The sequence below is a fragment of the Paroedura picta genome, chromosome 6 (genome assembly GCF_049243985.1).
Source record: "Paroedura picta isolate Pp20150507F chromosome 6, Ppicta_v3.0, whole genome shotgun sequence".
Taxonomy (NCBI): domain Eukaryota; kingdom Metazoa; phylum Chordata; class Lepidosauria; order Squamata; family Gekkonidae; genus Paroedura; species Paroedura picta.
In genome coordinates this window covers 111,101,463-111,123,689 of record NC_135374.1, presented here as the reverse complement: position 1 = coordinate 111,123,689, position 22,227 = coordinate 111,101,463, and the positions used below count along the sequence as shown (strand labels likewise).

The 22,227-nt window shown below is 45.6% G+C and overlaps 1 protein-coding gene across 4 annotated transcripts in view; it reads left to right on the top strand.

Annotated features, from left to right (window-relative positions):
- The first annotated feature begins 4,386 nt into the window (after nucleotides 1-4,386).
- The window catches only part of SCEL (sciellin), an 82,025-nt gene continuing 64,184 nt past the window's right edge, over nucleotides 4,387-22,227 (top strand). For all 4 annotated transcript variants that reach the window (XM_077343922.1, XM_077343923.1, XM_077343924.1 and 1 more), the window contains exons 1-3: nucleotides 4,387-4,431; nucleotides 5,495-5,766; nucleotides 20,348-20,424. In XM_077343922.1, the coding sequence (XP_077200037.1) occupies nucleotides 20,382-20,424 (43 nt within the window). In that variant the 5' untranslated portion in view covers nucleotides 4,387-4,431; nucleotides 5,495-5,766; nucleotides 20,348-20,381. The remainder of the gene's footprint in view (nucleotides 4,432-5,494; nucleotides 5,767-20,347; nucleotides 20,425-22,227) is intronic.

The window sequence follows — 22,227 nt, the reverse complement described above, 5'->3', positions numbered from 1 at the left end:
ATTTTACCAGGATCACAATGTACATTCAGTGCTGTGGAACGCTCAGCAGATAGTTCACATGATCAAGCCCAAACCTGTCAGACCTCAGAAGCTAAGCAGAGCTGACCCTGGATAGGGTTTGGGTGGGAGTTCTTCCAAGGAATATTAGGGATCATGATACACACACACACACACACACACACACAATCAATAATACGTGAATACATTTCACCTGGTTTTGAGATTGTATCAGAAGACATACAAAGTGCTACATCCTGGGAGCACAGAACAGATTGTCTGAACAACCATGGATTTCACTCAGCGGAAGCAGATAGAGAAGAATAGATTTAGCCCTTTCACTGGCACAAGGACTGTTGCATCTGCAGAAATCTTCCGTGGCTTCCAATCCTTTGACATTACTGTCGGCAGATGCTTTAACGTTGACCAGTTTGTTCTTTTATTTCCCCCCCCCCTCTATTATCTGGGCTATTTGCAGAAGTGGTGGCATTCTGATGCAGTCTTGCGACCACTAGTACATGGTTGCCAACTCCAGGTTTGGGAATTCCTGGGGATTCAAAGGTGGAGTCTGTAGAGGGCGACATTTGAGAAAGTCAGAGACGTTAGTGGGGTATAATGCCGTAGAGCATGTGCTCCAAACAGCCACTTTCTGTTCTTTTTGGGGGACTGGGGAGGGGGCAACGATCTCTGTAGTTTGGAGGTCAGTTGTAATTACAGGAAATCTCCAGGCCACATCTGGAGATTGGTAACTCCTTGCCACTATGTTAAAATACCTCTCAAAATTCAAGGATGAAATTCCTGCTGCCTCCTACATAACCTAAAATGTGAAAGCACAGGGAAAAGGCTCATAAAAGAAGTAGTGTAGGCCTTACTTAAAATAGTGTCTGGATTTATAGTACGCACTGGAAAGTATACAATATTTTACACTTCCGCACATCAATACTGTTGCCCTACTGTACATGCTGGACTGTACTCCTTTGCATACAAAGACGTATTTCCATATATCATACATCAGTTGACAACAGATTAAATCGCAAACCTCAATCTTTGTCGTGATGCCCTGGGAACCATTAGGGTCAGAGAGCTGTGAATCACATGAAGTGAAGACACAGGAGAAAGCTTGAAAAATATAAGTGTCCATAGAATCATAGAATAATAGAATAATAGAGTTGGAAAGGATCTCATGGGTCATCTAGTCCACCCCCCTACCCTATGCTGGACACACATCCCAATCGCTCATCTACTGTAAGCTGCCACCCCTTTGCCTTCACAGAATTAGCCTCTCCGCCAGATGCCTCTCCAGTCTCTGTTTAAAAATTACCAAAGATGGAGAACCCACCACCTCCTGAGGAAGCCTGTTCCACTGAGAAACCGCTCTGTCAGGAACTTCTTCCGGATGTTTAGATGGAATTTCTTTTGAATTAATTTCATCCCATTCATTCTGTTCCTCTCAGGCAAGAGTGAACAACTCTGCTCCATCCCCTACATGGCAGCCTTTTAAATACTTGAAGATGGTTATCAGATCCCCTCTCAGTCATCTCTTCTCTAGGCTAAACAGACCAAGCTCCCCCAACCTTTCTTCATATGTCTTGGTCTCCAAACCCCTCACCGTCTTTGTTGCCCTCCTCTGGACACGTACAGTTTGTCAACATCCCTCTTCAACTGGGGTGCCCAAAACTGAACACAGTCCTCCAAGTGAGGCCAAACCAGAGCAGATTTACATTTCTCATTTTATCCTCTTGGACTTCTTCAGCAAGGTTTCTCAAAGTTCCCCATTCACATTTCTGAAATGTCAAAGGAAGTTAGAAGACCACATGTTGTCTTTAGAGTATTTTGATGGGCCAGACCAAAAAGGTTTGTTGTTTATAGGGGAAAGGTTTTTAGGGCTTGGTGCTCGTGGGTTTGTGTACTGGCATGTTTTCCTTGTATTGTTATGGGGAGTTCTAGGGTGGCCTATAAATTCAGACGCTATTTTCAGGAAGGCCTGCATGACTTCTTTTCACAGGGCTTTTATATTTTGGATGCTTATGACCCTGTGATCCACATTTCTTTTGAAATTAACCTCCAAAATGAAGCCAATAGAATCAGACACAATGGTTTGGATGCACCAGGGTGTTTCTGCAGGAACAAGATGTTCGGCCTGCAGAATGCAACTAGGTGTCATGGTTAGGAACGGCGGCTTCTAATCTGATGAGCTCCCCGCTCCTCCTTCACATGCAGCCAGCTGGGTGACCTTGGGCTTGTCACAGTCCTGATAATACTCTGTTCTCACAGAGCAGTCCTATCAGGGCTCTCTCAGCCCCACCTACCTCACAGGGTGCCTGTTGTGGGGAGAGGAAAGGAAGGTTATTGTAAGCCACTTTGAGACTCCTTCGGGTGGTGAAAAGTGAGTTATAAAAACCAATTCTTCTTCTTCTTTAGTCTTCTCCCTCTTGTGACAGTCAGAAACGTCCCTTATGCTGTTCCTGGGGGGTAGGGGACTGCCCCCCTCCCTGAATATGATTTCATAGAGTGTTTGGAGCTGCTGTAACAGATGGGAGGTGAAAAAATCATGGCCTGCAGGTGGAAAGAAATATAAGCATGTGCAGCCAAGAGCTGCTATAAAACTTCAACAAACTGGGTGATGTTTGCAGTTCTATGAGCACCAATGGCTTCACCAGCAGACGAAATTTTTCACTCCTCCGTTTGTGAACTTTCCTGCAACCTGTGGGAAAAGCACGTTCTGCCGAGTGCCTTTTTTGCCACCCCTTGAGGCTTTCTTGGCATCCGAAGAATGTGTTTGCCAACCTGTGATCACTCTCTTTCTCTCTCTCTCTTCCTGTTCTCATCTGTACTAAGGTGTGGCTCGAGAGCATGCCATTGCTGCATACCTGAAACTCAAAGCCTAGCATATCTCGCTTCCAAGACAGCTCCGCAGCCAATAAATTCATTCCTGGGGCAAAGCAACAAGACGCAGAGCTCTTGCTCACGGTGGCCTTAATTCGGAATCGGTTTGGGATTTGTTGGCTTACTAAATGTCCAGAAGAGGTTTGTCTGTTTTCTCAGAGTTCTGTCCCAGCTTGGAAAGTTAATGCATGTGCAGTAATAGTGCTGTGGCACATGAATGTTAGATGCATTGCTACCTGTAAATGGATGTTTTGGTTTCAATGGGGATGCCAATCCCCAGGTGGGGCCTGGGGACCCTGCAGAATTACACCTCATCTCCAGGGAACAGAGATCAGTTCCCCTGGAGGAAATGGTTGCTTTGGAGCGTGGAATCCACCGGAGCATTAAACTGAGGTCCCTCCCCGCCCAAATCCCACCCAATCCTGGCTCTGCTCCCAAAGTCTCCAGGTATTTCCCAACCCACAGCTGGCAGTCCTGCTCACTCACCCGTTAGAGAGCCAACTGGAAATTCCATCACAGAGTCCTGGAGATTTGCAGCCCAGCTGGGCCTATAGATCCTTTGCTCTCTCTGCAGGAAATCCAAATTAAAATATTCCTAAATAGATGGTAGACTATGTGAAAATTACCATTGAGGGAGAGTCCACAGCTTCCCTATGTAATCGGTTCCATTGCTGGAAGAGTTTAGATATGCATTGAACAGAAAAGCATCAGGTTGTTTAAAAGAATAAAATATAGTTTTCATAATTCAAAAACATTTTTATTGGCATTTAAAAGCATTTAAATGAAAAACGAGGTATTTCAATTCCTGTTTGCTTGTTTTTTTTTAAAGTCAGGTGAAGGAATTTTGCGGTAGCTTCAGTTACTCAAGGATTTGGGTCCGATAAAAGGAAGTGCCCTGTTGTCGAGGGATCCTGCATCTTGTTCTCCCTCATGGGGGCTTTATGGATCGGTTTCTGGTTGTGCTGCTCACAAAAGAGCAGAACATGTTCCACCAACTTGGGTTTCTATGAACGTATGCAAGGTCTATGAACGTATGGGATTTTAGCGTAGCAACCTTTTGTCACTGCCTTTGGTAACAGGTTAAGTCTCATGAGCATAAAAAATTGTCTCAAAGAGGTTGATGTTAAAGACTTTAAATACTCTGTGATCCTCCTTGCCGAGGGATAGATTTTTTAAAAGATGGGAGAACACGTTCGATATGCTCCAGTGACTGTATTCTGATAGTCAATATCCAAGATTCGTTGCCTGACAGTATTATAAGCTTGTTTTTCTTCCAGATTTTCCAAAAGCTCAGTAGAGAGGCCAGTAGATTTTGTTATTTATCTTCAGGAACCAGGGCAAAAGAAAACGGTCAGTTAACATAAGAAAGGCTAGGCTCCCCACTTGGGCTCTGAAGTTCAGCCGAAGCCAGTATTTAAAAATGTGAAGCCAGGCTAAGGAAGCTAGTTGGGTAGCACTTGTCTCCAAGTAGATGGTGTGGGGAGAGACACGTTTGAGAAGACCGAAAGGCAGTGAAGAAAGGAAGATTGCAGCCTCTCCATCCCTGTGGTAAGGTCCGTGCCCCATACTGGTAGGCCACAGAAGAGTTTCAAGATTAGCATAGTTTGAAAATTTTTTATGGCGGCAGGTAGGTTTTGACCGCCTTTGGGGAAGCAGAAGCTAGTGACTGCATTTGTCCTCAGGTTTATAGAGTTTGATATTCGCTTCCAATGTAGGGACCATTGCAGCATGTGACGATAGTGAATTCTTAAGTTTTTGAAGTGATACACTTGCTCCTGTTCATTTATTTTCCACCTGATGAGCTTTCTGGATTTGAAGAATACAACTATTTTAGATTTTATAAAATTGATCCTTGATTTGGTTTTGGTTACAATAGCTTGAGAAGGCTTGAAGAAGAGATTTTAGGCTGAGCTTTGTGTAGGAAAGGAGGACTATATCGTCCGCATACAAATGGAGTGGGACTGGGGTGCTTCCCAGCCTTGGGGCATGTCAGGGGATTCCCATAAAGTTTTCAGCTAGATTTGATATGTATTGGTTTATATATTTATAAATAAATAAAATAGTTGAATAGATGGGGGAGGGCCTAAAATACAGCCGTTTAACGCCTTTGTTGGCAGACATTCTATCAGAGAGCTCCCCCCAGGAGATTACGATATAAGGCAAGAGAAGGAATGTTTCCAAATTCCAGACTGGGCAATCCCTGGAGAATTCAGAGCAGTTGAAGCTTTTTCATGGCATGACGGTAAATGACCTCACCTGGGAATTACTTGAAGATCAAACTGATATTAAAAGGACAGGTGGGGGGAACTGGCTTAAAAGCTAGTAATCCCAGGGGAACATGACAGAGGTGTCCTTTCCACCTGCATTCGGAAGGGGCACGGTCCCTTCTGTCACCTCAAGATTCTGCCACCTCATTAGTAGACCGGAAATTAGACTTGCTTGTCCTTAAAAAAAAATACCCTATGTCCATTAATTTTATTACTCAGAAGGCCGGCATATTACACAGTGACAGCTCTGTGGTCAGACATGTTTAGCAAGAAAAAAGAATGTGTTTTTCTTTTAAAGTCATGACAACCTGTTCCTTGTTTCTTTTTTGTTGTCTCTGCCCCAGCCCGGCTCCATATTTATAGGAAAGACACACGAGTACCGGAGTACAAAAACTGCAAGTGGATTTTAACTGAATTGGTATTTGTGGAAGGTGAACTCCCTCTACCACACCTCCCTTCTCCTCCCCGAGTGACTCAGACGCTGGTGGAGAAGCCCGGGAAGTCACTAAGACTCTCAGATGGAGGAGGATATTGCTGTTTTGTAAGCTGAACTGCACAGCCATAAGCACCTGGGGCCAGATCCTAGAGGATCTCATTTCTTTCAGGGCATAAGAAGGTAAGCATCGGCTTAATAGCGGTTGGGATTCTTTACATGCCAAAGGATCCAGAAGTTGTGCTTTTTATTTACAAGAGCAAACTTGAGATCTGTTTAGAGTTGTGTGTGGGAGGGCACTTTAAGATCTTCCCCCCATCATTCTGTTTTGTATGCCACTGTTGTAGACAGGGAGAGTGCAGGTTCTTAAAATCTTTTTAAAAGGTCTTTGCAAATAGCGGGCTTTTTGAGAACCTTGTATGCATAATTCAACTGTGTGCTTTTTATAAAAATCCCCCAAATTGCTTTTTGTAAATGTAAATAGTGTTTTAAGGCCAAATCAGTCTGGAAGGGGAAACTGGAGGGGTGTGTGTGTCCCTTTTGTTTCTAGGCTAATTTTCAAAACCCCAGGAGTTATGTCTTTTTAAAAAAATGGTACGTGCAACAAAAGAAGCAGAATTATTTGAGGATGGAGGGCATTGATAAAACTGTTGTTAGGATGTTGTTGCCATGAAGAACACGTCTTTCAAGAAGGATGTGTTTCTTCATCGCTAATTAAGAAGTGCCCCAAAATTGCCCTATGCAGGAACAATTAACTTTTGTCCAGTGTTTAAGGGAAGACAGGATTTGCACCACTAAAAACTGTGCCATGACAATTCTCTGATTGCCTGCGACTACTGACAATTTTAGGGATTAATTGGTTTGAAAAGAATCTTCTCCGCCCTGTTCCCGAAAAACCAGTTCTAGTAGCTTGCTGTGCTATGAATAGATAAGCGATTTTAAGTTTTACATGTTTCTGCACAGTAGTTAAACCTTCTGTTTTGTACTTGTAATCTTCACCTATGACTGGCATGCGAGAGGGCGATTTTCGCCCACAGAAGTAATTCCTAAATCCAGATGTGATCCCAGTCCGGAAAAAGAAACAGTATTTCTATTGTCGAAAGCCTGTAAAACTAGATTTCAGTCTGAAGATCTGTTCTGGTGTTGACACATGAATCTGGGGAGAACCACCAGACGAAAACAACGATTAGTCAGGAAAGTACACTTTACGTAATAGAAAATTACCAGCATGTTTCCCTGATTATCTTCTGGGGGGATTTGTTTAACAGTTAAGCAAACGCATCTTGTATCTCCTCCTGACAAGTCCTAGAGGAACTGGGAGTCAGAACTGGGTTGCTGCCAGTTCTCTATAAAGTTCGATGAAGAATGAAATGAGAGGGCTCAATTTAAGCATAGTGATGGCAGTGTAATGTTGAACTATTTCCCTACTTTTCTTCCCCCCTCCCCAAAACCACTGCCCTCCAGATGTTCTCCTCCTGGTTGAACTCTGGGAGGGGGACAGTGTTGGCAGAGTAATTATCACATGGAGGTTGCACAACCTGATTAAAGAACAGATAAAGGTTTATTTAGGAATTACCATACTTGATAAAGATAGGTTCCTAATGATGTGTTTAGCTGAGAGACAGAGAGAGAGAGAGAAGCAGGAGATTGCCCCTAAGCGGAAGGGAAGGTGATTGTAAGGCGCTTTGAGACTCCTTCGGGCAGTGAAAAGCAGGATATAAAACCCAAGTCGTTGTCAGTGTCTCCTCTTCCTCTTCCTTCTTCTTCTGTATTCGATACACATATCCATGGCATAAGAAGGGAAGAATGGCTTAATATAGGTTGGAGTTCTATTGGTATATTATAAGGCCTATAAACATTCAAATTTCTAGCAAAAATGCTGTCTATACATCCAAGGCCTGGGCAGTGAAACCAACTGAACTGGATGGGAATAAACAGGGGCTGGTGTTTGTTCTTCGGTCAACGCAGAGTGGGAGAAAGTTGTCGTTCAGTAGGGCAACCCAATGCATTGTCTCCCTAATAATCTAAATTAGGCTGGTTTTATCAGAATTTGGAAGCAGGGTTGGTTCTGCTTGGTACTGGGGTGGGAGACCACTAAGGATGACCTGGGCTGTAGCGCATAGCAGTTAGAGCTGTGTGCACACCAATGTATGGTCCCTATGATATGCTGGTAACACAGATGTTATCAGCAATACAGATTAATGTGTGCAGTTGTTCCCGTTTAAATTTCAGTGACTTATAAAAGAGATTGCTTTCATTGTTCAGGGGTTCCTCCCAAAGCATTCTGTGGTATTCTACATCTGCATGGGAAACCTTTAAGGAAACTAATACGGTATTAATCTAATAGTATGTGAAGACTTTATTGCATTTGATTTTGAATGCAATATACATATTGCAGGAATTAGCATGTGTGTGCGCCACTTTAGAGTGTTCGAAGCATGTCACATCAATAATCCTTGCACCAATTGTTGAAGTCTGTTCAGCACTATTGGGGAGAATGCAGTGGCTTGTGAAAGGCTACTAATGAATGCATGGCAGCCCGGAGATGTAATTTAAAGACTCCGCTTCTTCTGCTTGCATGGCTCTCGAATAGGGGCCATTAGCTCCACCACTGAGCAGAGTTTTCACCCCAGGCCTATAAGCAAAGGACAGAGCCGGACTCAAGAAAGAGAGGGATTTGCTGTTAGACCATAGACTTTAGAGTCTACACAGGAAACACAGAATAAGAAAGGTGTAGGATAAGGGGAATTAAGAAAGGCAGGAAGCAGAGCTGTAGCAAAGGCAAGGCACATGAAACACCTAGGGTCACCAGCTGTTCGATAGGAAATACCTGGAGGCTTTGGGGGTGGAGCCAAGAAGGGGCAGGGCTTGGGGTGGGGAGGGAAGGGAAGGGTCCCTAGTGGAGTATAATGTTATGAAGTCCATCCTCCAAAGCAGCCATTTTCTCCAGGGGAACTGATCTCTGTCTCCTGGAAATGAGCTGTATTTCTAGGGGGGTCATTCCCTGACTGATGACTTTAGACAAGTGATCACTATGACACGCTCACTATTTAAAATGGGATATTTGCTACTAACTAGGAATATTCCCAACCTTCCAATCCTAAAAGAGGACATTTTCCTCAGCTTTTTCAAGAGCCCGAAAGAGGATGGACAAGGGATGCCAGCTTCCAGGTGGGACATGGGGATCCCCTGGAATTACAGCTTATTTCCAGGTGACAGAGATCAGTTCCCCTGGAGAAAATGGCTGCTTGGGAGGGTGGACTCCACAGCATTATTAGAATGATGTGGAATTCCCCTCACCTTTGGATGTGAAAAAGTCTGGTGCTAAGAAATTTTGCAGAATTTGCAGGTAGAAGAATTGAGTCTAGATGCATTGCTCTGCTTATACCTTCGTTAAGAGTAAAAATACGCCTCAGCAGTAAAAAACCTAGTCTCCCAAGACCATCTTCAGCAGAGGCACACCCATCTAAACCCATTCACTTCAATGGATTGAGAAGGGTGTAACTCTGCTTAGTAGGTCCTCTGACATGGTTTCTGCATGAAGAGCCAGACAGTGGACACCAGTGAAACTTTGGTCACCTTAAAAATGGTTCAATAAAACAGGCAACTATATATTGATGCCAGCATGAATCAATTTTAAAGAGTGCAATAAAAAAAGCCAGAATATTTTGGGGAAAAAAATTGTTCCTATGTATTAGCTTCTGTGCGGATAATCCATGTCCCAGGGGTAGTCAAACTGTGGCCCTCCAGATGTCCATGGAATACAATTCCCATGAGCCCCTGCCAGCTCATGGGAATTGTAGTTAATGGACATTTGGAGGGCCGCAGTTTGACCACCCCTGTGATGTTTTAAACTACTGTGCATCTAGACAAGGTAGGTGGTCATCTATTCTTGAAATCTGACATACCTACAAATTGGACCATGACGCTGCTTAGTACAGGTGCTTGAGAAATGGCCATGTGCATGTCTGTTCTTCCTTTGTTGATACCTGATGCATACTTGAGGTTTAACATAAGGTGAGCTCATTTAGTAACAGCTTACTACGGGTTTGTCTTTTGCGAATGGTTCAAATGCCTGCAAGTTGTTGCCACAGTTGGGGACTCACAGGATGTTATATTTTAGGGCAGTGGTCCCCAGCCTTTTTATCACTGGGGACCGGTCAACACTTGGCAATCATACTGAGGCCCAGGGGGGGGGTAGTCTTTTGCCAAGGGACGTTGCCGCTGCCTGAACCCCTGCTTCACTTGCTTTCCCGCTGGTGCCCCTGACTTCCCGCCACCCACTGGGGGGCGCTGCCATCAGCAGCTGCACAGTGCCACACCAAGGGGGAGCCCCAGCCATGGCAGCCGCTGGAGAGCACCAAAGGTGAGCTGGCAGCAGAGTGGCAGGGCAGCCCCCGAGGCAGCAGCCAGGAGGAGGACGAGGAGGAGCCGTGACCCGGTACTGACTGATCCACGGACCAATACTTGTCCCTGGACTGAGGGTTGCAGATCACTGTTCTAGGCTTTAGGAGTCTGGCTTTGGTATAGAAATGGCTTGTTAGTGTACTGTGAGCAAGGAAGCCCTAGGGATAGGGTTTCCAGCTCTGGATTGGGAGATACCTGGAAATGAGGGTGGGGTGGAGCCTAAGAAGGGGAGGACTTGGGGAGGAGAGGGACCTGTAAGCATGCTGTTATGTCACTCCTGTGCAAAGTTCGAGTCCGTTGGGAATGGCATGAAGTGTTTTTGGCTGTCCTGCGACAAAGAGATTAGAAACAGACTGGGATGTGTGTCAAGCCACAGAGCCAAACGTGGATTTAATGCGTTGCTTCAGTGCTATACTTTAAATGCAGAGCCACAGAGCCAAGCGTGGATTTATATTTTATATTTTCAAAGTCCTCCAGTGCATCTGTGTACTTCAGAACCATCTATAAAACCTTTTATGCCAGTGGAACAGGAAGTCTCCAAGTCAGCCAGTCAGGACACAGGAGGAGACTACGTGAAAAATATCAAGAAGTTCCTAATCTAACCATGCTAAATACACACCTCCTCTCATGCTTCCTGTAGGATACTCTCCATATCCTTTTGAATCATGCAGAATACAGAACTTGTGTGTTCTATCAGAAACAGGGCAGAATGAAGTGGGCCTAACTTAAGGAATGAGGAGGAAGAAACTTATAATCATTCACCGTAGTTTATGGCAGACCCGTGTTTCCTTCGCTCAGGCCTTCTGTACTTCATGAATGCCTATAGCAAGGGGACGGGACAATGGGTCTTCAGATGTCCATGGACTACAATCACTATAAGTCCCTGTCAGCATGTTGTTGGCTGGGGCTCATGGTAACTGTAGTCCACGGATATCTGGAGACCCACAGTTTGGCCACCCCTGGTGCTGTGGGTTGCCAGCGTAAGTTGGTAGAACACCTTAAAATGTTGTAGCTCCAAAACAAGAAAGGACGTAGTTGTTCCTTAGGGAGAGGTGGCCGTGTCCACACTTATTGAGTTGGCTTGAGTCAACAAAAGGCAGCTTTAAGCTTGGAGAAGACTCTGGATGCAATGTGAGGATTTATTTATTTATTGTATGATGCACGTATTATGTAGTCAGGAGATCCTAAGATTGTCTGGCTGCCAGGCAAGAGACATTTGGAGGGGGTTTGCCATTGGCTGCCCCCTGTCATGACCTGGCATTCCTTGGAGGTCACCCTCCCAAGTGCTAGCTGGGGCTGACCCTGCTCAGCTTCTAAGATCTTATGGGAAATGAGCATAGAGGCAGACATGCTAGAATACAGCATGAATACATGCTGGCAGAGGCTCATGGGAATTGTAGTCCATGAACCTGTGCGAGATTAAGTACAGCTAGCAGTTCCGGGCTTGGGAACTGGCAGCAGAGCTTTGGGAGTAGGGACATAGCTATCTGGCATCACTCCTAACTAAGGTTGCCAACACTGAGTTGGAAAATTTCTGGAGATTTGGGGATGGAGCCTGGAGAGGACAGGATATGGAAAAGGGCACCTCAGAACAATATCATGTCATAGTATTCACCCTGCAAAGCAAGGTCCCCCCCCCAAAGGAATTGTTCTTCATAGTCCAAAGATAAATAGTAATTCTGTAATCCCCCCACCCCTTGGGGTTGGCAGCCTTTCCAGCATCCACCAAAAATACTAGTTTTACCATAGCGTTTCAGGGAAATGCTAGCATGTCTCCATGATGCATTGACATTACTTTTGGTTTGTACTAAAAGCAACATTATGTCATTAGCCCTCGGCACAGGAGAGCTCCTCGGGAGACGGGAAAGCTGGCTCTATCAGTCTGGTTCCAAAGGTAACTGGCAAAAACCCTGAAGCACAGTCTCCTGAGAGAGATTCTGCCGACAACAAGCCTCCCACAACTGAGCCATCAGCAATGTCAGAAAATCAAGTACCCAGCTCACCTGAACCACCCACCCCATTAGAGCAAAGAAGCCCCAGCAAAGGCAAGAATGTAAAGAGTGAAGACATAGTGCTCATCTACAAGCTTGCTCTTGCAGGGAACTGGAAGAAGGGGAATCTTCACAGGATGAGGGCTGAATGCAGGGACCCAGTTGCTGGAAGGAATCCCCAGATCAGGACTTGGGGATTGGCATGCCCGATATAAGTGGCTTGCAACAGCAGGTCAATGCGGTTGGATTTGTGAAATCTCAGCAACAAAGGGGGAAAAACACAAAGTGATACAATGTGGTAGGCGGGATCAGTGAGCCGGTGGCTCATGCTGTAATCCTGGGCCCATTCCGCACACATAGGTTAATGCACTTTCAGTGTGCTGTGGCAGCTGACTTTTCCTGTGGAGAACAGGGCCTAGTCTGCACACACAGGATAATGCACTTTCAATGTGCTTTGGCAGCTGGATTTTCCTGTGCAGAACATGAAAATCTACTTCAAAAGTGCATTGAAAGTGCATTATCTATTGTGTGCAGACTAGGCCCAGGATAATCTACTTCAAAAGTGCATTGAAAGTGCATTATCTATTGTGTGCAGAATAGGCCCTGGTAAAGAAGAGCACTGCTGCCACCACTGATGCTGTGCCTCCAGCATGTATAGCCACCACACACTTGGATAAGGCAACACGGGTGTGGTCTGTTAAAGACGGTAGCTGGCCAGCAGCTATAATCTATAACAACTGATTGCTGTGGTGAAAACACCTGCATGAAGCCTGGAAGAGCCAGAAGCCAGGTCCTTATGGTAATTATGGCCTTCATGAAAAGGAAGAGGTGGCTTTGAATGCCTTGCAGTCTGGAATCTGGTGATTCTCTTTTCCAGGCATTTAGGGCCAGGACATTCATTGCAGTTGCCAGATGATATATAATCAGCTACTCAACCCCATCCCTCATATAACGTTTGCAGGGTCTGAGCAGTTCCCGGGTTATTTAGGCACAAGTGACCTCTGATGTCCCCACTGGGGCAAGTGGGATAAATGTAGGCTTGCGGGTTGCAGATTAGATTCAAGTGGTCTATATGGCATCATATAGCAGAATTTGGATGTTGTGACACAGTTTACTAATTTAACAGAATTAGCTTTTGCTTTGTAGTTCCACTGTTATGATGGTAGTTCATTAGTCTGAGGAAAAGTGCCTGCACCTGAAAGCTCACACCTTGAATAAATCTTTGTTGGTCTTAAAGGTGCTCCTGGACTCAGATCTGATTGTAGGCAGGGATGCTTAACCGTTTCCCCTTTTTGCACAGAGGCCCTTCCTGTCAACTCTTGCCTCGCTGCTTGGCTGTCACATTAAAAACAAACAAAAAGTCCCAAACAAACAGCAGGCTGTAAAGTTGGGTTCTTCCAGAAGAGCCTATTTTCTGCAGTGTCTGTTGGGCGAATCTAAATGGTGAGATGAGCCCTATTTCACCTGTCCTTGTGATTCCATGTCATTTCCAGAGCGGGGGTTATTCTCCTCTCTGTACACGCATTTGCTTCTCTTTTACCTTGATTCGCTTCTTTAAAAAAATTAGCTGAACACACTTGAGGCTGCCATGTGCTGAATCAGGTAATTTCCCCACTGAGGTCAGAATTGTGTGCTCAGACCGGCAGCTGCTCTCCAGTGTGATGTAGCAGCTAAGAGTGGCAGACTGTAGTCTGGAGAACTGGACTAGATTCCACACTCCTCTTTCACATGCAGCCAGCTGGGCGTCCCTGGGCTAGTCCCAGTTCTCTTAGGACTGTTCTTGCAGAACAGTCTCTCTCAAAGCTCTCTCAGCCTCACCCACTTCACAGGGTGTCTGTTGTAGGGAGAGGAAGGGTGTTTGTAAGCCCCTGTGAGACTCATTCAGGTAGTGAAAAGCGGGATTAAAAAAAAAAAAAAGCTCTTTTCTCTTCTGACAGCTGCCCTCCAGTATTGCTGGCTCACACTGGCAGCAGCTGTCCAGGGTCCTGCCTTATCTTTTGAATTGAAGATGTTGGGGATTGAACCTGGGGCCTTCTGCCTGCAAGGCAGAGTCTCTTCCACTGAGCCACAGCCCCTCCCCTAAATAGAACAGGATGTATCCCATGAAATTCTACTCCCTGATGCCACTCCCTAGCCTAAACAGAGAGCGAGACCAAGATAGTAGCACAAGTTGACTCCCACTGCATTTCTGCCATCACCTTTGTTTTGTGCTCTTGGCATGGGGATTACTTGGGGCTTATTCCCAAGAGAGAAGGATGCAAGCCTAACCACGTAGTTTTAGATTCCGGATGATATTCTTTGAGAATCCCCGTTGAACCAGTCACCTGAGCATTTTCTGGCTGACTGCCATCTTGGTGTAGTGGTTAAAAGCGGTAGCCTCTAACCCTAACCAGGTGGCCTCCCCAATCCTCTTCCACATGCAGCCAGCTGGGTGACCTTGGGCCAGTCAAAGTTCTCTCAGAGCTCTCTCAGCTCCACCTGCCTCACAGGGTGTCTATTGTGAGGAGAGGAAGAGGAGGCAAGGCAAACCACTTTGAGATTCCTTCAGGGTTCAAAAACCCAGCACTTTTTGTTCTCTTAATATATGTCCATGCACCCAAAACTTTGGTGCCCTGAAGTTTTTGGTACCACAGAGTTGGACATAGGCTTTTGTCCGTGGTGTTTAGAGGCCCCATCAGATGGGCAAAGTAGTCCTGCTAGAACCAAATGCTGATCAAAATCAGAATAGAATCAGGGTAGAACAGAGAGCACAGAAAATGACTTGACCCCATCCTTTGTAGTTTACAAAATGGTCAAGGATATAGTTTCTTAAAACTCTGGCAGCTACTCAGATGCCTTAAACCAGAAGAGGAAATTTGGATGCTTTCCAGGAGACCGGTCTGATCCTTTAAAAATAATGGTTTCCAGTCTGCGTTGGGATCGTGCCAAAAAGCATATCACAATTTCTTCCTAGAGGATTTTACTGTGGCCTTTTATTATTATTATTATTTTTTGGCTGTCGTGTGCCTGTAGTCCAGGGGTAGTCAATCTGCGGCCCTCCAGATGTCCATGGACTACAATTCCCAGAAGCCCCTGCCAGCAAATGCTGGCAGGGGCTTCTGGGAATTGTAGTCCATGGACATCTGGAGGGCCGCAGTTTGACTACCCCTGCTGTAGTTGTTCTGTATGTTACTCTGTGCCAACAGGTGATTTGTATCCAAAGATAAATCAAAAGGACAAGGATTCTGTAAATGTTTGTACTGCAGCACGAATTCTTATGTTTCTATAGACCTGAGTCAGGTCGTCTTGGGAAGTCCAGGGTTCTTAAAATCTCTGCTTGATTTAGCGGTCGCAGTGGGGGTGAGGGGGGAAAGGGCCATCGAATCATGGCTGACTTGGGATGACCCTGTTGGGCAGAACTGGCCAGACTGTGGCTCTCCAGATGTCCATGTCCTAATGAATATCTTCATGGTTTTATTGCGGTCCTTCACATGTTTTCAGAGTTGTTACTCTGCAGTAAAATCATGGAGAAATTCATTAGGGCAGGGATGTTCTCTGGAGGCCTCGTGGCCCTTGTGATGTAAAGTTTTCGGTTGGGGTTCACTGTGGAAGCCGCCTCAAGGGAAGTACGGGCTTGACTGGTTCCTCGGTTGGGTTTGGAATTTCCAGGGGCGTGCCTACACTTACTCACTTTTGGGGAGGCTACGGTGTTGGGTCTGTGCTTTTAAAGCACTGGACAAACTTTCCCCATATTGCATAAACTATTATTATTAAATTTACATTCATGTAAATTTATAAATTTGCATTTATAGCCCGCCTTCCTCCTAAGACTGAAGGTGGGCTACATAAAAATATATAATCTCATAAAATCGCATAACCCCCCCTAAACCAGCATTAACTCCCAAAGTACCAAGATGGCCATATGCTTCCTACCTCCCACAGTCGTCTAATAATGGGTGTGCTAGATGTTATAGTGAAGCCTGAGGGGGGCCCACTGATCTTGCTAACCCAGCCTAGACCTGGTGGAAGAGCTCTGTTTTGCTGGCCAGTGGAACTTTGCCAGCTCCGTCAGGGCCCTCAGCTCTCCCGGGAGCTCATTCCACCAGGCTGGGGCCAGGACTGAAAAGGCTCTGGCCAGGGTCGAGGACAGGTATACCTGTCTGGGGCCAGAGATCGCTAACAGATTAGTACCCACAGAACAAACGGCCCTGCAGGGGTCATAAGCAGACATGTGATCCCTCAAATAGGCTGGACAAACTTTCCCCATATTGCATAAACTATTATTATTAAATTTACATTCATGTAAATTTATAAATTTGCATTTATAGCCCGCCTTCCTCCTAAGACTGAAGGTGGGTTACATAAAAATATATAATCTCATTACCACACAGTAGGTTTTCTTCTTTTGGACAACTGCAATCCACTGTGTGCCCACTTTATATTTTTGGCTCTTCCCACTTGGAGGCTGGCAGCCCTAAAAACAAAGACATGAGGAAACTTGGGAGGGAAAAAAGGCAGGAGGTTGACAACAAAACACAGGGAAACCTTTTTGTGAAAAGGTGCATAATGCTGGGCTTGGGGTAGTGGGGGCCTGGTTTGAACAGCATCTAGGTTGTGGCAGGTTTTTTAATTAAGTGGAGGGAAAGTTGGTCTTCACGCCACGTTATTGTGCTGGTTGCTGCCCAACCCACCTTGAAATTGCTCATGGCGATGGGTAAGGTTCTAGGCAACCCACGTGTACATATGCAGCTCATGACTCAGAGTTCTTTTGTGGAATGTCACCTTGGTGTCCTCTGACAAAGGATGGGTTGTTGACAAAGGGTAAGGAGCATTGGATAACAAAAGGATTTTCGCTTGCCTAATTCCTTAGGCAGAACTCTCATTAACAAGCCTTGAAGTGGGAGAATGACAGTGTGCTTTAGTACAAAACCGGAAGCACAAAAATTAGAATCTGAACACTGTTAGTCAGTGTTTGGCAGTATTTGGGTTTTAAGTCAGACGATGGACATCGCAGGACTGAAATGAAAATCACCTCTCTTGTCTGGGCCAAGACACAGAGAGTCTTTCCTAGTGTTACCCGCATTTACATGTATTTAACCAGCTAGGGGAGCCTTTTTCAACCTTTTGATCATGGAGGAGCCCCTGAAACAATTTTTCAGGCTTCGGGATGCCCCGGAAGTGATAGCTGGCCACGCCTCCCTGGCACGCCCCCAGAAATAACATGTCATTGGAAGTGACATCACCACTGGTGCTAACAGGCAGGCTCAAGAAACACTGAGGGTGGAGGGGAGAGACAGGGGGTGGTTTAAGGTGGGAGGATGTGTACACCCCCAACAGGTGCAAAAACCATGAGAGAACTCATTCACACTTGGGAGGGGAGAGGGGAGAGGAGAGGAGCAATGGAAGTGGCCAGTTCCCTAGTTTGTGGCCAAGTCCATTAAGGCAGGAGGGGAAAGGTCATGGACCCCCCCCCCTCGAGCTCCCACAGACCTCCGGGGATCCATGGACACCTGGTTCGGAATCTCTGAGCTGGACAGTCATCTGGTATTATTTTCTATGTTATTTTGACAACCACCCTGGTTTCATCATGCATCACCATGAAAGTTTGGGTTATGGCTGCAAGAGTATAGAAGGTATTAATATGTCCCTTGTGCTATGCTTCTTGCTTTTTGGCCATTGATTTATCTGTAGGAAAAAGCAAAATATTCCAGAAGAAATGAGAAATCCGTTACTTCCCGAAAGCATCCTGAAAATTCCTCAAGATGCTAAAGAGGCTTAGCTGGTACTAAAGACTAGAATTGCCAGATCAACCTGACCACGATAGAGAAAGGGAGGGCAGAGACACGGAGCGTGTCTATATAAGTCATGCACCATGACATCACTTTCTGGAAAAAAAGTAGAAGTGATTGGTCCAAGGGAGCCAGGGTGGTGTATTGGTTAAGAGTGGTGGGCTCTAATCTGGAGATCAGGATTTGATTCCCTACTCCTCCTCCACTTGCAGCCAGCTGGGTGACCTTGGGCCATTCGCAGTTTTCTCAGGGCTCTCTCAGCCTCACCCACCTCACAGGGTGCCTGTTGCAGGGAGGGGAAAGGGAAGGCCACTGTCAGCCACTATGAGACTCCTTCGGGTAGACAAAAGTGGCATATAAGAACCAGCTCCTCTGGGACCTTTCTTGTCTCTGAGATGTCAGGGCGAGGAATGGTTCATCTGCTGATTGATCTGGACTCAGGAGCTCTCTAGGATTAGGACAACAAAAAAACTTTATACACCTGCCAACCCCCTTTCAAATCCATCTAAACCTATGGTGATCCTCTCATCTCCTGGAACAAGTTCCACAAGTCAACAGTCCACATGAAGTAGCACTTCCTTTTCTTGGCAGGAATTTGCTGTCAGTCGTAGGATGACACCCAGCTCTAGTATCGCAGAGGATTTTAAAAAAATCAGCTCTCTCTAACCATGCAGTATTTTGCAGATCCTTATTGTGCCATCCCCTTGATCACTTTGTTATGAAATAAAAAATCCCTGATGCTTTAGCCTTGCCTAATAAGGCAGGTGCTCCAACTGGATAATTATTTTGGTTGTCCTTTCTGTGCTTTATCCGTCTCTGACAGCCAGTTTGATATAGTGGTGAAGAGTGGCAGCCACTAATCTGGAGAACTCCTCCTCCACATGCAGTCAGATGAGTAACCTTGGTCCATCCACAGTTCTCTCAGAGCTCTCTTAGCCTCTTCTACCTCATAAGGCAGGGGTAGTCAAACTGTGGCCCTCCAGATGTCCATGGACTACAATTCCCATGAGCCCCTGCCAGCTGATGCTGGCAGGGGCTCATGGGAATTGTAGTCCATGGACATCTGGAGGGCCGCAGTTTGACTATCCCTGTCATAAGGTGTCTGTTGCAGGAAAAGTAGGGTTTCCCATGAGAATGCTTTCTGGGTGTCCCAAGTATAGTGAGTCTACCATATTATTCCAGTCTTCATGCTTCTTCACACAAATTATTCTAAATGATTGGTGAGCCAGGACGTCCCTTTACAGAATTTACATTCTTTCTTTGTTGGCAAGGATCATTCCTCTTTCTGCTTAACAATTCTGCCTTTAACAATAATGGGGTGTATCTAAACACTCATGAAATTTACAGAGCATGGCGGGACTTTCCCCACTGCTCTCTTATCCACGGAGGCCTTTGAAATATTGTTTCTGGGAATCAGGAGTCATCAGAAACAGCACGGGGAGGAAATTAAAGGTCTGCAGGGGAAGACAGAATTGGTTAGCATTGCCGCCCCATCTTCCAAATTGTCATTAAATTTTTGGAAGGGCATGACTGGATACAGGCCGCTTTCTGCCTCATGGTAAGCTAATGGATCTATAGTTTATTTGGTTTCACTTCTAAAAACCAGCACAGAGGCTAACGTTAATGACCAATTGTGTATTTCTTTTGTTAGATGAGTACTTTTATTTTTTTTATTCCGTTAATCACCGATCTGTATCCAGTGATTTCTTGATTTTTTAATCTGTCAATTAGCCCTTCAGCTTCTTCTTTAGGCACCTGTTTGACTCGTATCCTTCCTGGAAAATTGAGTTCAAGAACAGACATCTGCCCAACATGAAGAGAGGAGGAAAGAACTGATCCCACTTCCCTGAGGCTTCCCTGTTCCCCTTCTGTGGTCTTCTCATACTAGCAGCCCAGTAGCTTCCCTTGGTGGCCTTCTCATTATGACAGCCTTTCACAGGACAGCCCTTGAGAAACCCCTGAAACATTCAGCAGGCTTCGAGAAACCCCAGAAGTGGCACCATTGTGCAGAATGTGGTTGGGAAGCAGAACTGTGGACACGCCCACCCGGGGCCACTCCCCTCCCCTTCCCCTCCAGGCCCATCACTGGCCATTTTGGGAGGGGTGCGTAGGTGGGTTGATATGACCACTCGATAAATGTTTAACAAATTAAAAAAATATATGCAAAAATTAATTAACCCCCACCCATTCAGAAAATCCCTTCCAAGGCTGTCAAGAACCCGCAAGGTTACACAAAGCCCTGCTCGAGAAAGCCTGGGTTATGGTATAATGAAAGACAATCGTGTTGTTTGTCCGACTGCTCCTAATGGTGTACTCCTAAAATTCCCTTTTGGTTTCTTTTCCCAATATAGCATTTCATTTGCTTCCTAATTTTTTTTTCTCATTTGGGCTAGATCTGCTGGTAGAAGGAATAGGGGTTCTCTGTCACACATCTGAGCAATGTGTGACTCTAGAAACATCTGTGTTGGATCAATTTTTGTTAAATCTGGACATTGGGGAGGGATGCCTACATTTTCATTCTCCTGCTGCTTTAAAGTTTGTCCAGATCAGAAATCCTTTGCATAGACTGATACTTACGCTTTGATTTTTTTTTAACAGTTTCCCCTCAGAAGATAAAAGACCTGTGAACAAGATGACAACATTCACTGTTGCAAAATCATCTCCTAACAAAGGCGGTAATGTTGCCACTTTTCCTATTTGGTTTTTTTCCCGAGAGGTCAAGCAAAGGGGTAAATAAGGTCGCTCTTACTACAAATGCGATGATATACAGATTTACTAAAACGCCTTCGGATCCTTTGAACTTAACACAGGATTTCAGATCCAAATACTATACATCAGGGGTAGTCAAACTGCGGCCCTCCAGATGTCCATGGACTATAATTCCCAGGAGCCCCTGCCAGCGAATGCTGGCAGGGGCTCCTGGGAATTGTAGTCCATGGACATCTGGAGGGCCGCAGTTTGACTACCCCTGCTATACATGGTGGTTAATTTTAAGGCAGCAACAATTATTTTATATGCCGGTTGATAAACTGCCCACATACCTCTGCTTGTATTGGTGCCAGTATGTTTTAGCCTGCAGTGTCCCACAAATATGTGGATTTCACTGCTGCAACAAGTAGCGGCAGCTACAAGCATGGACAGCTTCGAGAGGGGATTGGAAGAACATCTGGAGCAGAGGTCCATCTGTGGCTTTTAGCCCCAAGGTATAGATGGAACACTCTGTCTGGGGGCCACGATGCTCTTTCTTCTTGGTGTTTGGGAGGCAACACTGAGAGGGCTTCTGGAATTCTGCCCCCCCCCCGGTGGACCTTCTGATGGCACCTGGGTTTGGGCCATTGTAACAGTGTATGGTGACCAGGGATCCATACTAGATGGGATGCACTGGGCTCCATCGAGCCCCTGCAGGCAAGGCTGCATCCAGTTACACCTGCCTCAGTGGTAGAGGATGGCTTGGTGGTGCATGGCAGCCTGGCCCCCTGAGGCTGCGGACCTAAGGCTGGATGTGGTGACTGCCTATTTTGGATGGAGCATTGCCTGACAACTGCTCCACACCCTTTCCTCTGACTTAAAACAACCATTGGTGTGGGCTGCTCCCCAATGGCCACCAGTCCCCCATTCCACCTTCCCAATGGTGGAAACAAGCCAAGGGACCTGTAGCCTAAGGTGTCTGGCCCCTCTGCTGCTGCCTCTTGGTGGGGAGTAGTGGGACATTGGGTGTCAGGGAAGGAGAATGGTTTGTAGGCAGGCATTTCTCTGCAGAGACCCTGTCCACCTGCCTGCCCAGGTGCAAGATGGGGTAGGTCCACATCTGGTTCACTGTGTGACACAGGACTGGATGAACCCTTGGCCTGACCAAACAGGTCTTCTCTTATGTTCTTTTCCAGTTCTGTTATGTTCTTAATACAATGGTTCTATACAAGAACTTGCAAGCAGAATAAAGCTCATGAAACCCAACTTTCCCCCCTCACTTCTGCTTCACCCCCACTGAGCGCCCCCACCCAATTCTGCTCCCCATTCAACACCCAATTCCCCTCCCCCAATTTTTATTCTCAATCATCTCAAACTTTCATACAGACGGTCCTGAAATGTTATATAGATGTCATAAAAGAAAATAGTCCCATTAGTAATGTTAACATTGGAATATAAATGTTGTGTGTGTGTGTGTGAAATATAAATAAAAATATAAATAAAATTAATTAATTTTTGTACCCAGCCCTTCCTATGGAGCTCAAGGTGGGTACAATCAATAAAATCATATGGCCCAATTTCAGTAGTTGGGAATATATTGAGTAAATAGGAATGTTACTGCATGAATGAATGAATGAATGAATGAATGAATGAATGAATGAATGAATGAATGAATGAATGCTCTCCAGGAGACTGGATCTCTGAGGCCCCTGAGGTTGGGGGAAGAATCTGTGGACCATGTTCTCCAAGTTTCTAGTATAACATTTTATCCCACAGGGAGGCCGTGTTGG